We start from the raw sequence: 16,477 nt of genomic DNA on the forward strand, positions 1-16,477 counted from the left end.
TACCATTTCTAGATCTATATCAGCAATTTTGGATCTGAAATTATTTCCAGAAAGTGGAGTTGTTCATGTTGTTTTATAATGATTATCAATATGAATTTGAATCCTAACTCTCAATTTTGTCATAATTAACATGCGACAATTGAAATTAGATTTAGGACTGCTGGATCCATGGACAACGGAGAAGTTGCAGAGGTCGATCAGATCTAAGCAAAACCAAATACGCCCAGCAAGCACTCGATCCGATCAGATCTAAGCAAAACCAAAAACGCTCAGCAAGCACCCAATCCATGGACAATGGAGAAGCTACAGAGGTCGATCAGATCTAAGCAAAAACATCATTTGCAAACAGCCTTGCCTATCAGGTGATTGATCTACAACTGATTAGTGAAGACGCTATCATTTGGTTTGGAGATCGGCACTTGGGAGGAGGTTTTCAGACGATTAGTAGTAGATAACTTTGTCATACTCAGACTTGTTTGTGACAGCAGAAAAGGACGACACCTACCAATCATCTTGAGGTTCATTGTTAGTAAAAGTTTGCTTGCATTGTCATCGCTACAATTGGGGTAACATCAAATCAACATAATACAGTGATCGGATAATACAGTGATTGGACATGGATGATAGAGGACATTTGGGTTCATGGGTGGATGTGGGTTGGGAAGACCCGCCTCATGTTCCACAGTGGGTCTACACGAAAGGCAGATGGAAGGACATGGTGATATAGGTAAACTGGAGTGGAAATAACAAGGTTTTTCAGCCAGTTTCAAAATACTTTCAAGGCTTCTTTGGGAACAGACGCAGTGTAGCATGGAGGCAGAATAACAATGGAAGGAGATTCACTCAAGGGCATTTAAATAATGGTGCAAATCATGGGAATTCTGAGAAGCAATTCAAGGGATTTTCATGGAAATGGTCTTTGGATATGGGCAATCAGTGCATGTTTGCTAGGGTTGTTGGCTTGACAAATAAGGAGACTATGGCTAGGGTTTCTATTTCTCCACAGCAGGTGGGAAATAAGGTAAATGTGAACCTCAAGGAAGCTAGTCTGGAAAAGGTAAGTAAGATTCCATTTGTTCCTATTATGCCCGAGGTTTCTTCATCGCAAGTTTGGGCTCCTATCATCCCTTGTATCGATCTTTTAGGTTCTTTTGTCGACAAGAAAGCGAATTGTTTGCATACGAATGCTATTTCTGGGGAAATTTGGGGTGATCAAATTAGTTTGTTAAAGCTTTATCATAAATTGCAAAAAAGATGGGGGGATATGCATTATTTTCAATTATTGTCTGTGAATGCTTTTATTATTGTCTTTGACTCCTCCTTTCAGAGATGAGGTATTAAGAACTTCACATCATTGATTTGGAAAACATTTAATTTCAATTGCGGCTTGGAAACCTTTTTTTGTTCCTTCTTGGTCTACTTCAAAACTTATTCCTTTCTGGTTTGGTTTACCTAAAATTCCTTTTGAATTTATGGATCTAGATGTTCTTGAGAAAATTGGAAATACTATTGGAACTTTTTTAACATCTAAAATGGACTTTGTGGAGGGGGAGGTTCTGGTAAAAATTTGTGTTCCTATTAACCCTAACAATGTTTGTCCCCGTACTTGTAATATCAAGTCTCATGATGGTATTTGGCACTAGTCAATTGAGAAATTAGATACGAAGCTTCTTAAGTCTCATTTACTTTTGGACGCTCCTTTACTTATGAATTTTAAGAAAAACTAGTAGGTTGGTGACTTTGTCCCTAAATCCCTTAATAAAGATAGTTTGTCAGCGGGACCTTCGATTGAAGGATGTGGAAATGTCTCTTTGCATAAATTGGTAGAAACAGGTCACATTAATCTTGAAAATAATCCATTGTGTCGTAAATCTGGGAAACCAAATGATCACACTTTGGGTTCAATCTCACTTTCATCTTTACTGAAGACATTTTCTAATAACGGGGGTATAGTGGATGGTAAACCCCCGATGAATGGAGTAGATCACCCATTGATGATAGATTGCCCTAAGATGGCAAATAATCACACAAAGGGTAAGGACGACAATTTGTCTTCATGCACTCAAAAGGAGATTTTGGATTCTTCAAAGAATGTGAATTTAAATAAAAATGCAGCGGTTGATATGGAAACTATTAAACAGGTACCTGCCATAGGTTTTCCTAATGATGCTTCTTTAGTTTAGGAAATTAAGAATTTGGTGTCTAATAATTCCCCTCTGAATGTTGAAATTAATACGGCTAATGAATCTTCCTTAGGGAATAGTAATCCGTCAGAGGTTGTCCCTGTTATTATGCCAGATGAGAATCTGGTTCAGCAAGTATAGGATATTTTTAACAATCATGCACATCAAATGGATGAGGGTATTACTGATAGAGTTGTTTGTTCAATTGAGAATGATTTGGGGGGTATAAACTCAACCCTTCCAATTTCTGCATCTGCTAATCCTTTTGCGGTTTTGGCTACAACAGAGTTGGGTTTTGAAGATAATCCATTTATCTTAGCTTCTCCAAAGTCATGCAAGAGTTTACCAATTGTCCAAACAACTCCAGTTTTTTCACCATCGGTGGTTTCTCCTAAGAGAGGTAGGCCTCCAAATAATCTTAAGACTCAAATGGAAATTGATTCTGGAATTCAAAAGACTTCGTCCCTTTCTCCTGCTGGTGAGCAAGGGAGGCATTCAGTCTCTCTTGGTAGGCTTAAGAAAACATGCCTAACTCCTGTAAGCGTAAAAAGAAAGAGGAGTAAAAGATTCATGACTAGTCCACCTGTGACAAGATCAGGGGCTGTGAAACGCAATTTGCAAGGTTGCTTTGGGGAAAGCAAAAATTCTCCGATTATTGGGAAGAGGGGAGCTTCAGCCTCCCCTCGAGGACAATGAGAATTATTTCTTGGAATGTTAGGGGCTTAAATGCCCCTAACAAGAGATGCTTAATTAAGTCCCAAATGGACTTAATTAAGTGTGATATTTTTATGTTGCAAGAAACAAAGTTGTCAAAGGAGTCTGTTGATTTGGTTTTTTCATCTTGGAGAAGGTGGAATTTTCTTTCTTCTCTGGCTTGTGGTGCTTTAGGAGGTTTGGCACTGCTTTGGAATAATTATAATATTGAGGTACAGTTAGTGGCATCTACTACAAATTGGATGTTGGCTTTAGTTATAAGCAAGATTTCGAAGGTTAGATTTTGGCTTTTTAACATTTATGCTCTGTCAAGAATTCAAGGGAAGAGTAAGTTATGGGGTGAATTAAAGAGGATTTCTTATCCCTTAAAACATGGTTCCTTTATTATCTTCGGGGGTGATTTTAATGCTACCACTGATTTAGATGAGAAAAAAGGAGGTGTTTTCCCTAATTAAAGGATTATGGATGACTTTGGGGATTTCATTTCTGATATGAGCCTTTTTTATTGTAAGTCTTAGAATGGGGTTTTCACATGGACAAACATGAGAAGGGATTTTTCTCAGATTGCTGAGAGATTAGATTGGTTTTTGTTATCTGAGAATTGGATTGATTCAGATTTTGAATTCTTTTCCTCTATTCTACCGGTCTCAGGTTCTGATCATTTTCCAATTTCCCTTTCAGTTATTGAGGATAGGGCTTCTTTTAAGTCTCCATTTAAATTTGAGCCCATGTGGTTTAGGGATTCTTCCTTTTTGCCTTTGCTTATGAAATGGTGGAATTTTGCTCCTTTTTGTTCTGGGTCCCGTATGTTTCAAATTGCTAAGAAGTTAAGTTTTTTAAAATTGAATATTAGGGAATGGAATATCTTGCATTTTAAGAACATTTTTCAAGAGAAACAAAGGATTCAAGATACGATTGAGTGTTTGAATAATCATGTGCTTCAACATGGTATGGTGCCACAAGTTTTTGATGAATTGAAGTCACTAAAATTATAGCTTGAGGAGGTGTCAGCTAGAGAGGAAATCTATTGGAGACAGAAATCTAGAGAGTTATGGCTTTCAGATGGTGCTAGGAACACAAAATTTTTGCATTCTTCAACTAAGATTAAAAGATGTAAGAAGAGGATATCTTGTATTCAGTGTCAGAATGCAAATTTATTGATAGAGCCAGAGGACATTGCTTCAGAGGCAGTTAGGTTTTTTAAGTCATTATTATCTTCGCAAAATGGAAATCTCAGCAATGATATTATATCTAATATTCCTCCTTTAGTATCTTTGGAAGACAATAAGATGTTGATGTCTCCCTTTTCCTTAGAAGAAGTTAAGAGTGTTGTCTTTTCCATGAATCCGAATAAAGCCCTGGGACCAGATGGTTTTGCTCCTTTATTTTTTCAGAAATGTTTGGATTTTGTGGGAAATGATGTTTTATTGGCTCTAGAGGAATCTAGGAGAAATAAGTCCATTTTAAAAGAACTCAATACTACAATGATTGCAATTATTCCTTAAAAAGAGGATACTAAGACTTTTGCTGACTTCCGCCCCATTGCTTTATGTAACACTTTGTATAAGATATTTACGAAGGCAATTTCCCTTAGGTTGGCAAAAATTCTACCTAGGATCATTTCATTGGAGCAAGGTGGTTTTGTTCCCAGAAGGGAGATGGCAGAGGGTGCAATTGTAGCACATGAGGTGCTACATTCTATTTCCACCCAAAGAACCCCGACCATGATACTTAAACTAGACATGATGAAGGCTTATGATAGAGTAGAGTGGGGGGCTTTATGTGTTGTTCTTGAGAAGTTAGGTTTTTCCAAGGCCTGGGTCAAATGGATTCATGCATGTATTTCTTCTGCAAGATTCTTAGTTTTAATTAATGGTTCTCCTTGTGGTTTTTTCACTTCCTCTAGGGGTTCGAGACAGGGAGATCCCCTTTCTCCCTTTTTGTTTATTCTCCTAGCCGAAACCTTTAGTTGGGCTATTAGGGCTGCTAATGTGGGGGGGCTTTGGAATGGTATAAGGATTCATAATATTCCCCAAAGTATTTCTCGTTGTCTCTTTGTAGATGATACTCTATTATTTGGACATGCTTCGTTAGTTGAGGCAAATGTGATTAAAGGAATAGTACAAAATTATGCATTGTTTTTTGGTCAGAAAGTGAATGGTGATTAATCAAAGATTTTTTTCCTTAATACATCACAACTGGTTCAGCATAGGTTGCAATCCTTTTGGGGATTTGAGACTAGAAATCTTCCATGTACTTACCTTGGGATTCCTTTCTTTGTTAAACAGGATAGGATTGGTTTTTGGGATAAGATTATTTCAGTCATTTCTAAAAGAATTCTCTCATGAAATCATAGATGGTTAACTTTGGCGGGTAAAATTGTTCTCATCAAGTCTGTTTTGAATGTTGTTCCCATATATCTCATGTTTGTTTTGAAGTCTCCAAAAGCTGCCATTGTTAGTTTATAGGATACTCTTAGAGATTTTCTTTGGAATAATAATAAAGATGGCAAGAAGAAACTCCCTTTAGTTGCATGGGATAAGGTATGTTTGCCTAAGGAACTTGGGGGAACAAGAATTTAGAGTCTAGAGAATCAGAATTTAGCCTTAGGTGCAGAGTTGGTTTGGAAATTATATGACAAGCCTAGCTCCTTATGGGCACAAATTATGTTTGCCAAATATTTAAATAATGGATCGAGAGAGAACATTTTTAAAGTCTCAAATTTTCCTTCGGGTTCTGCTATTTGGAATTTCCTTTGTAAATGTAGATCAGTTATTTTGCCTCATCTCTCATGGATTGTTCATAATGGTAGAAAGGTCAGATTCTAGGATGAAGTATGGAATGGACACACACCTTTGGTGAATATTAGGGATTGGTCTCCTCTGATCACTATTCTTTCCTCCCTTTGGGGTGTTTTTGTAGCAGATTATTTTGAAATTGTGACTAGTGGACCCATTAAGCTAGCTAGATGGAAGTCGATTGATTTCTTAGATGTTGATCAAAGCATGAAATTAGATTTTGAAAATATTTTGGGGGATAGAATTGTATTTGTTTCTAATTCTGAGAATGAACTTATTTGGACAAAGAATATTTTTGGTAAGTACACTGTTAAAGACGATTACAACTCTCTTATGGTTGCTAAAGATTTATCTTCTTGGCCTTATAAGTTGTTTTGGCATTCGGCTTGTCTTCCCAAAGATGGAGCCTTTGCTTGGTTGGCAGTTCAGGATAAAGTCCTTACAGGTATGAGACTAGACAGGCTTGGTATCACTGTTGTTTTCCCTTGTGTCCTTTGTAACAAAAATTTGGAATCTTCTTCACACCTGTTCCTACATTGTGATTATGCTTATGAATGTTGGCAGTGGTTCTTTTTAAGGATCTCATTTCCCATTTTAGATCTTGGCCCTTTATGTTTGCCTCATCTTTTTATGCATGCCTTTGGATCATATCTCCATCTATTGTGATTTGGAATGTTTGGCTAGAGAGAAACAACAAGATATTTAAAAAAACAAGGTCGCCTGTGTCTGAGGTTCTATTAAAAATTGAGTCTTCAATCTTTGAGGTTTCTTTGTCATTTATTTATAAGAATTTGGAAAATCTTACTTCTTTTTCGCACTGGGATAGTAGAGTTACTAGAGTTTCGAAGCTACTGTCTGTTTTACCCTCTCATGGTTCAATTTTAAAAAAGAATGATGCAATAGGTAAGAGATGCTCTACTAGATGGAAACTTCCTCCGCAGGGGCACTTTAAACTGAATTTTGATGGGGCCTATCGTGGTAACCCTGGCCTAGCTGGGGTAGGCATGGTAATTTATGATCACAATGCAAATTTTATTCGAGCTAAGTGTCATGCTATTGGTTTTAAAACTAACAATTATGCGGAATTTCATGCTTTGTCTTTTGGATTGGATATGGCAATCTCTTTGGGAATTAAGGACTTAATAATTGAAGGTGATTCTTTGGTGATTATTCAATGTGTTATGAAAAAGAAATTGAATTGTTGGAATTTGCAGTATATACTTGATCCCATTTTACGAAAATTAGAATTGTTTGAATTATCCCATTGTTACAGAGAAGTTAATAAGATTGCAAATTATTTGGCAAATTTAGCCATTGATAGCAATGCTAATCAGCGAGAGGTGAGTTTTGAGGAAATTCCTTCTAGGGTATGGGAAGGTTTGCAGTAATAGTCATATGATTTTCTTGAGTAACGTCAATGTAAAATTTTATGATGATAATTATTCACGCTTTCCCCTTTCATTTCAAGTATTCATGTTCGTTGTCCAGAGAAGAGTTCGAGGTCATGGTATTTGATATAATAGTGTTTTTCCAAAGGTTTTTTGATACTTTCTTTTTTGGCAGGAAGGTTTTTGGCTCATGGGATTTGGCACAAGGCTTTGGAAAATTTTGTCTTCTTCCATTGATAGCAGTTATGGAGTCTACATTTGAAAATTATTCGATGGGTTTTTTCGGCAAATTGTCATATGGGCTCTATGCAAAACTAATATTATATGTGTTGTGCCCGCATTTTGTATGTGGTTTTGGGCGGGGTGTATAAATTGATCCATTAGATACTATAGGTTTATTTTATGAGCTGTGACCGGAAGTTTTCTTCCCAAGGTTCTTTCCTCTGGTATGCTCTTTGAATCCTATGTAAAAAATAAAAAATATTAATAAAAAAAGTTTAGTGGAATAATCCACTTTTATTGAAAAAAAAAACAATATCTCTTGTATATATTGATTTTCAAAAACCAATAAAGAGTAATATATTATATTTATTATTTATAATTTGATTAGCTTCATAAAAATCAACAAAGATTAATATATTAAATTTATAAAAATTAAAATAAATTAAATACAATTAAAAGTAATATTTAACTGAAATAAAAAGAAAAATCATGGAAAATCACAATAATGTTATAAATTTTATAAATAATGAAAGCCCTCTCAAAGTAACAATTGAGGGGTGAATTTAATTACATTCCTCAATCTATCCGTATTCCTCAATTTAATTACAAGCTGCCAAATTTATCTCCTGCATCTCTGTTAGATCCCCAAAGTTTAACGGCCATTTTTCCAACCCAAAACAACCCCACAAATTTAACTTTTTCAAATTTTTGAGTTGACCAAAGTCTGAAGGCAACTCTTTTAACCCAGAACAACCCTTCAATTGTAACTGTTCTAAATTTTTGAGCTGGCCAAAGTTTGAAGGTAATGCACTTAATGCAGAACAAGACAGTATTCGCAAAGTTTTCAAATTGTTAAGTTGCCCAAAGTTTGAAGGCAACTCTTTCAATTCATTGCATTGATATAGTGTCAAACGTTTTAGATCGCTGAGATCTCTCAATTTGGAAGGAAGTTCCTTTAACTGATGCCAATTAAATAAAAATAATTCCTCTAACTCTGTTAGCTTTTCCACTCCATCTGGCAACCTTTGCATATTTTTGAAACCAGATAAGCTTAATGTTACAAGCGAAGAATCTGGAGTGACTTTGGGAGGAATTTTAGAATATGCAACTCTATCCTCACCAGAATAATCCTGAATGTACGCATTGCGCAGGCTTGGAGGAAACTACATATTTGCACAATAATTATGAAAAAGGTTGTCAAGTGTTATTATATAATCTAATGAAAGATAATTGAAATTATAAATATGCTCTGAAGAAGGCAGATCTTACCTCATACAAACTCATGCCTTGCGTCAACGGGCCCCTGTAGTAGGTGAGATGCTCAAGTTTCTCGAACTCCATTGGTAAATCAGGAACATCACCATAAATTATAAGGCATCTGAGTTGTTGAAATGGTTTATGACATTTCTCCTTGAATGTTATTTGCGATCCGCTATAACATAGCACTTTCAAAGAATTGCTCATACAATTAAGATGATGGCAATTAATTTCTATTGGAGGCTGCTCATCTTCTTCATCAAAACCAATGCCTTTTAATTTTTTGAGTCTCTGCACAAAAATAAACAATAAACATCACATTATGATTGTGAATAACAAGTGTATTTTCATAATATTTATGACAAGCATTGTAAGTATGGCATACCTCTTCATTTTTTAAACACTCCAATAAAGTCTCAGGGTCTGTGATTCTGTTTCCTTCTTGCTCTGACAGTTTTTTCCCTCTTGCTCGAACTATGTCATGAACAATCACAGAACCGTGTTCATCTGTCTTGACGAATGATGCAGCTTCTAGACCTCTGAATTCCTCCTCTCCAACTATGCTCTCCACTTCTTTACTTGTCCAATAATTTTTATAAAAGAAGGATGTGATATGTAGAAAGGCCTCTTGAACAGGTTCTAACAATCTGTCATATACAAAACCAACCATACGGTCGCTTATATCTTTCTCTTTGACCTTCTCTCCTTGTTTAAGCATCTCTAACACTATATTCTTTGTATTTCCCCTGTTTAGAGCCAATTGTGAACCAGCTAATTCCGAAACTTAAGGAAGGAGTCCGAAACTTTGTCCAACAAAAGTTTTCTAGCCTCCGTCTCTGGAAGAGGATTCACATCATATTGTCGGCGTTGAATATGCCTGCCGACAAATATGTCAGTTTCAAGGAGATTTCGAGTAGTTATAAGTATTCTACTCTTCGGTGGGAGGCAATTGCCCAAACGTTGAGGAAGAAGTTGTTGAAGATCTGTACTTTTGAGACCATTGTCAATGTATAGAAATAAAGGCTGATAAGGATTCTCTTTGAACAATGACCACAACCTTGCCCGACCTTCATCACAGTTTTTTAATTGCAAGTTTTTGTTGAACAATCCATTCAAAATCTGCTGTTGGAGAGCTTTAAGATCATTGTTGGTACAATCTTGATCCATATGAATTCTACAATGCTTATAAGATTGGAGGTTGAGGTGGGCATAAACGGCATCAGCGAGTGTGGTCTTGCCAATCCCACCAAAACCATAGACAACCACAACAATGGGTGTTGCATCTTGTGTATTCAAATCAAGAAGCTGAATTACACTTTCCAGTCCGCTCTCAATTCCCACTGTAAAGTTAATGGAAAAACTCAATCAAAGTGTGTGGTAAAAACAAAACATGATAAAAAAATACCATTGAAATTGAGAAACATCTTACCTCTGGGTTGGTATGCATAGATTTTCTGCGATTGTGAAGCAATCACTGGTACTCTGTACCCAATGTCAATTACTCTTTCCGCTATTGCAATTGTAGTTGACAATTGGATGTCGTAATACAAGCGGTCTATTTTGAGTTGAAAGGCCTTTAAACTATCCGCATTCACCGTAGCGGTAAGAAACCTTCAGACCATCCAGACATTAGATTTACATTAAATAGATCTACAACGTGAGAAATATAATGATTCCAGAGAAAAAGAAAAGAGACTTTCAGCTATATTTAGACCAGCTCTAACTAAAATCCTTATTATCCGTAAAATGCATTTATACTAAATGGTTTTGCCAATCTTTTGACTGTTGAAATCTTATATATCTAGCTTTATCCATTCTCACTCTCCACCGGGCTACTTCTTATCCTTTCAACTCAAACACAATTGACTTTATGGATTTAATTAATTACACATGATGCAACATTTCAAATAATTCAAATGATGATGAAAAATGAATTCAGTATTGAATTCATTGTATGGCGAAGAAAAATTTAGGGGAAGTGTCTAGTACATAAAAATAATGATGGTTTAGTTTTGCAAAATTATTTTGAAAAAATATTTTTATATATTTATATAGTTTATTATAATTTCTTTTATGTTATTTTTGTTTGAAGGATCATTATAAGTTTATATAATTTTTATTTTTATTTTTTAAATAATAATATATTATTCTATATCAGATTTCATATGTATGATAAGTTAATAAAGTATAGAGTAGACAATAAAATTAGTTGTTATTGTTTGTATAAATAGTTATTGTTTCTTCTTTATTTATAGGTTGTATTTTGATTCATTAACAATTAAGTTAGTTGTTTGCATCAGTTTTATATTAGATATGGGGAGTAGAGAACTGATAATAAGAGTTCCAAATAGTTTAGAGGGTAATAATGGTTATGGTTCTTTATTCAAAAGAGTTGCATTAGGATGTGAAAAAGAGGATAATCAAGCTGAAAGAACAAAAAACACAAAGGTAGGGGTAGAAGCAAATAAAAGACTAGGAAAGGACGCTGTAACAATAAGAATTTGAGTTGAAGGAATTATGGTGGATATTGTTGTAGTATGAGACATGCAATAATAAGAAAGCAATTTAAAAAAAAGAAAATTGTAGAAGAAGCACGAGAGGAGAAAGAGGGAGGAAAGAATGGTCACAATAAATACGCATCTTGTGAGCAATAGTTGTTTTCAAAGAGGAACCATAGAATCTAAAATTAGTCAATTAATAAAAATTGTTAGAATAGGGAAAAACTAACTCCTGATGAGTTAGTAGAATTATTAATGATGGAAGGTTCTTAAATGTGATGGGAAAAGCATTTGAGCAAGAGGATATGGATGAGTAGGATGAAGATGTTGAGGAATGTTACTTTGAGGAAGAGTAAGATATTGATAATTATAATGAGAGAGGAGAAAAGAAAGAAGAATGTAAACTATCACTAGAGGTGGCCTAAGATAATGTTACAATTGAGAAGCAATCATATTAAAGAATAAAGATACAACAAAAATTGAGATCTTTGGAAGGGCCCGTATTTGATAAATTCATATTGGTTTTAGAAAACATAGTAAAGAAGATGGAATTAAAAAGAACATCTTGAAAATCCCATAAGTCATAAAAGGAGAAAAGATGACCATCTACATCTCAAAAAAGAAGTGAGAATGATAGAGGGATGGTTTGTTTCTCATATATTTTTGTCTACTATTATTGCAAATGTAAATAGGTGTGCAACAAAGGAGGATACTACAAAGGAAAAGTTGCCTTGTAAGCAACTAAAGGTTTGTAAACACCATGAAAAACTAGGAATGGAAGAAATCCTCATCAAAGAGAATAGACCTAAAGAAAGCAATGGCTCAACTAATGGATTAGCTATTTTTTTTGTTAAAAGAAAAACAAGCAATGAGGAAAGTGATGGCAGCAATAGTGGACTAGCTGTTTATTTTATGTGACAAGAAAAAAAAAAGCAACAGAGCAATGGATGGGAAAAAGTAGAAGTGGTTCTAAGAACACATTCACAAGGGATAATGATCTATAAATCAACAAAGAAAGAAATAATGTAACAAATTGTAAAGGTATATAATTTGGTGGAAGTGATCATTGTGACTTTCTTTTTCAAATCAAAAGGATGGTTCTACCATCTAGTCCCAATTTGTGAAAACTATTTCTTATCTAGATGGTTTTGATGCATTAGCATCTCAAAGAAAAATCAATCGTACAAAACTTAGATTCAAATCAAAATGATGGTTCTACCATCTAACTCAAATTTGTAGAAATTATGCTCACAAATTCTTATTTAGATGATTGCTATATTAACATCGGGAAGGAAAAAAGAAAGTAACAATTAGATTCTTGAATTTATTGAAAGTTCAATTTAATTTTTTATTTATTTTTAAATGATATAAATTGACCATTGAATCAAAGATATTACGAAATTGAAAATTTATGTTTTAAAAGAATATCTAAATTGCAGCAACAAAGGTTGTCATCAAATCCTTCAAATCCTCCTACCGAGGGTTTGAAAGGGTTTGTGGACACCCTTGATTGGTTAATCAACAGTCACAAGAAAGTTGTGGAGGATAATAAGAAGCTGAGCCACAGGGTTTAAATTCTAGAAATGATCAGTATTGGAGAAGACAAATCTATGGTTGAATATGTTGATGACTTGAGTAAAATTGTTGCCAAAGCCAAAGAGATCAAAGATGTCTTCAACCCAAGGTTCGAGCATGTACTGGAGAACGAGAAGGATTCCTTGGAGATGGAACCTGACAAAGAACGTATGGGAGAGGTACAAGGACCCAGAACGAGGACCAGAGGCAAGAAGAAGGAGACAGAGATCAATAAGGAAATTGAAGAATTAAAAGTTGTGTCGGCAAACTATGACCTCCTGGTTTCTAAGGCGGCTGATCTACTTAAGTCATTGTAGTTTTTTGTTGTTTAGATCTTTTATCTGGTTTTTCGCTTAGTTGTTCCTTTCTTTTGTTGTCTGTTCAGTTCACTGGCCTTCTTGCCAATCTTTTGTATGCTATTCCATTGCTGATCTTGTTGCTCTACGTTAAACTATCTTATGATCCTATGTTAAAGGTTTCGGATCCTTAAACCTACTTTTCATATTACTCAGAACAAAAGTTGTCATCAAATAATTGAACTAACCTGAAAACATTGGCCCTTGCAAGTTTGGAGATGCACATGGTGGTTCCTACAACAATGCACTGGACTCCCTCATCTAGTTTCTGCTTCTGCTCTGGAATTTGCTCATTCAACTGCAGAATTTGCTTCCCAAGACTAAGCATTCTTCTCAAAACTTCAAGCCACTCACTCTTGTTGTCAGACATCTGACTAAATTTTGCCAATACAGATCCCAACATAGAAAGTGCTATCCCTACGGTGGGAATTTTCTCAGAGCCTTTGAGTACTTCTATACAAACTTTTTCAATCTCTGGAATTACACCATCCCTAGAATTTTTCTGTACGGAAATTACCCAAGAATATAAAAGGTGTGACAATCAACATCCATTTAATAGGGTGTATTTCTCAAATGTTGAGAGTTCAGCCATGCAATAACTTATAACTGGCTAGACGTAAATCAGAGAGAAATGTCATCACCAATTAATTTTATAGTTCTGAAATAGAAATTTTACCTTTACAGGACGTTTGCCAATGCGTTTATCTAGCATCTCCAGGATTATTTGGCCATCTTGGATATAAGAGCCTGCTGCTGAATTAGATCCTCCGTCACTCTCCTCTCCCGAATGCATTGGACAACACTACACTTAGCCTATCAATAATAGATTAAGTAATAAAAGTGTAGATGACTACAATTGTCATTGGGCAAAAGATATTCTAAAATTTAGAATTGCAGAAATTGCTGTTATACAAGATTATATTTCTAACAATAGACAACTTACCGCAATCTTCATAAGCTCTTCTAAAACCGGAATAAGCCCATGAATCTGGCTTCTATCATTGAATTTCTGTAGAAAAGTCTTAAAATCAATCATAGTGGCTTCTTGCCCAGAAGATTGTGGAGGCGAAGAGGAGAGTAAACCGCAGCAAGAACAGAAATTTTTGGCCATCTTAATAGTGAGGAAATAAAACAGAGAAGAAAGAAAATCTAAGTAGTGCTGTTATATTCGTTGTTAGAGAAGATGAATCCAGCAGAATAGCTAAGAAGGGCTTTTCTCTTTGTCATTCCCCTCTTTCAGATCTGGCATTTATGGGAGGCCATAGCTCATTTTCAATGCACCCAACCTTCCATGTGGGGCAAAGATAGAAATGCACCCAACCTTCCATGTGGGGCAAAGATATAATTGCATCCCAGTTCAACTTTATTATTATTACCATTCACATTAACAGAATCCCAGGTTCATTTTCCTTGAATTGTCAATGTGGGGCAAAGATATAATTGCATTCCAGATCAAAAGAGCAGGGAAGTTCGACAAGTCAAAAGAGCCAATCTAAAAAATAAGTTGCAAGCGGAATGTATGTGGCTTTATGTCAAGTTCATAGCCCCACCTACTTTACTATTGATCAGCATGCGCATTAAATGCTTGAATTATCTATAACGTGGCTCATTTTCCATCAATTATCAAAGTGGGCAAAAGACAGAATTGCACTGATTCCATGAAGTCTGACAAATCAAGAATAGCCAGCACACTGAAAAACAGGCTATCTAAGAGATTCCTTTTTTTTTAAATTCTGCCCACAGCTTCTTACACTACATCTCTATCCATGATAATTCTAGAAATAACTCTCTTATATCTACCTTTTTTTATTCTATCTTATAAAATGATCTCTCATTTCCTCATTACACATGACTCTGTACAAATAAGAAAATGAACTCAACTTAAAATAACTATATCCATCTTCTCTTAGTTTGTATTATATAATGTCTTCTTCTTTCCTAGTTGACATGATTCTATACAAATAAGAAAAAAGACCTCACCTACACAACCCTATATAGGGTTTAGGATTTCATCTTATTTTCTTATCTTTAGTATTAAAAAATGCAACAAAAAAATCTCGAGGTTCACAATTGACTAGACAACCCTACGATCATATGCTCTATCCATAATTTAAAATATTTCTCTTGAACATGTACAAAGCATAAACCCTAAGAGGTGCCATGCAATCTATAATTTTGTTGAAGTAGGGAAAATGTTCTAAATTAAAGATTTTAAGAACTAGATATCCTCTTGTTGTTTTCTAGCTCCCTCTAGTCATTCCTTTAGCAATTTATATGCTCTATCTCGCTATAAATGGAATTTAATACATAATTCCTCCATCTTGAGTATGTATTTTTGTGAAACCATAAATTCTAAAGCATTTTGTCTTTACCTTTCTACTCTAATTGCAACCTCAATATTCATTTAATAACCTTATTTTTTCCTTTATATTCTCTACAAAAATCTTGCTTCCAATGATTCTTACATCTTAATAGTGTTTATTTTTCTTTCTATGATGTTTCTTTTGCTATATGAGAGGGACTTGATATTTCCTCCTTTTATATGAATTTTACAGAGAGGTTGGTGTAGAACTTCCCCTCCCGATAAGAGTGATTCTTATATTTTAGGGGAGAGCTATGGGTATGTGCAAGCTAATGAGTCACAAATTCGCGGAAGTTTGTGCATTGGAAAACGCGCTCCGCAAAACAGGGGTCCGTTAATGGTTCGGCCTCCCGAGCTGAAAAGTGACGAGGGGCCGAAGCTAAATAAAACAGGCCCCCGTTGCCCGTTTTGTTACAAAACGGGCCCCTGTTATGTAAATTCTATTTTTGCCCTTTTTTTGGGCAAATTTTTCATTTTCACCGTGACAGTGAATTGACAAGAGGAGATAAAAAATGAGCCCCCATGCTGTGGTTTCCATTTCAAGCCTCCACCACTATCCCAGGTACACATTCAGTCATCTATTTTCACATTTCATAATTTTCTTGTATATTTTTCTTTTTTTGTGTGTATTATTTAGTTTTTTTTGTATTATTTTAGTTTTTTTTTATAGTAGCCTATAAATAAATTATTTTTTATATTTTTAAATTCTTGATTTTGATCTAAAATATTTTTGAACAGTTAACCCTAAACCCTAATCAACAAATTTAGAAATCAAAACCAAACCTAGATAATTAAAAAATGAAATCGACACAAACAAAAAAATGAAAATGAAATGGAAACAAAAACAAAAACGTTCAAAAAGGAAATTGAAATAAAACTAAACATATGTACCTAAATTGTTCTTAATCATCATTAGGCAATACAAAAGTTACCACTAAACTAGTATAACCTTAAAAGTAATTAACATTACTCTTCAAATTTTACATATCAAAGTTTAGGCTTGGGTTTATGCCATGTCATGGCATAAAGGTCCTATTATGGTCCTATTATGTCATGTGATGGTGTAAAAGGATCAATTATGGACACATTATGTCATGTCATGGCATAATAGGACACATTATGCC

The 16,477-nt window shown here is 34.9% G+C and overlaps 2 protein-coding genes across 5 annotated transcripts in view; both read right to left on the minus strand.

Moving 5' to 3' along the window:
• Positions 1–7,797: 7,797 nt before the first annotated feature.
• Positions 7,798–16,477, minus strand: part of LOC131070605 (disease resistance protein TAO1) — a 103,818-nt gene continuing 95,138 nt past the window's right edge. The window contains exons 6-8 of one of the 2 annotated variants that reach the window (XM_059210931.1): positions 8,575–8,853; positions 8,180–8,468; positions 7,798–8,140 (exon numbers count right to left, since the gene is read on the minus strand). In XM_059210931.1, the coding sequence (XP_059066914.1) occupies positions 7,905–8,140; positions 8,180–8,468; positions 8,575–8,853 (804 nt within the window). In that variant the 3' untranslated portion in view covers positions 7,798–7,904. Of the gene's footprint in view, positions 8,469–8,574; positions 8,854–16,477 lie in introns of both variants that reach the window. The other variant, XM_059210930.1, reaches the window with a different exon arrangement.
• Positions 8,948–14,486, minus strand: LOC131070586 (uncharacterized). 3 transcript variants are annotated; one of them, XM_059210935.1, is made up of 5 exons: positions 13,935–14,486; positions 13,668–13,766; positions 13,180–13,493; positions 9,992–10,173; positions 8,948–9,902 (listed from the first exon to the last, which is right to left on the minus strand). In XM_059210935.1, the coding sequence occupies exons 1-5, from the start codon at positions 14,100–14,102 to the stop codon at positions 9,334–9,336; spliced, it is 1,332 nt and encodes a 443-aa protein (XP_059066918.1). In that variant the 5' UTR covers positions 14,103–14,486; the 3' UTR covers positions 8,948–9,333. The 3 variants fall into 3 exon arrangements, with proteins under 3 accessions (XP_059066918.1, XP_059066917.1, XP_059066916.1); XM_059210934.1 differs by having other exon boundaries at positions 13,668–13,778; XM_059210933.1 differs by having other exon boundaries at positions 13,668–13,793.

The sequence above is a fragment of the Cryptomeria japonica genome, chromosome 9 (assembly GCF_030272615.1).
Source record: "Cryptomeria japonica chromosome 9, Sugi_1.0, whole genome shotgun sequence".
In the NCBI taxonomy this organism is placed as follows: domain Eukaryota; kingdom Viridiplantae; phylum Streptophyta; class Pinopsida; order Cupressales; family Cupressaceae; genus Cryptomeria; species Cryptomeria japonica.

Bases quoted from the DNA above. Each gene is read 5' to 3' on its own strand.
- LOC131070586 (XM_059210933.1), bottom strand. From the start codon at position 14,102: ATGGCCAAAAATTTCTGTTCTTGCTGCGGTTTACTCTCCTCTTCGCCT. The intron at 13,494-13,667 runs GTAAAATTTCTA...ATTTCCGTACAG, and splicing joins TTGGCAAACGTCCTGTAAAG to AAAAATTCTAGGGATGGTGT. The intron at 10,174-13,179 runs GTTAGTTCAATT...GATGGTCTGAAG, and splicing joins GCAAGGGCCAATGTTTTCAG to GTTTCTTACCGCTACGGTGA.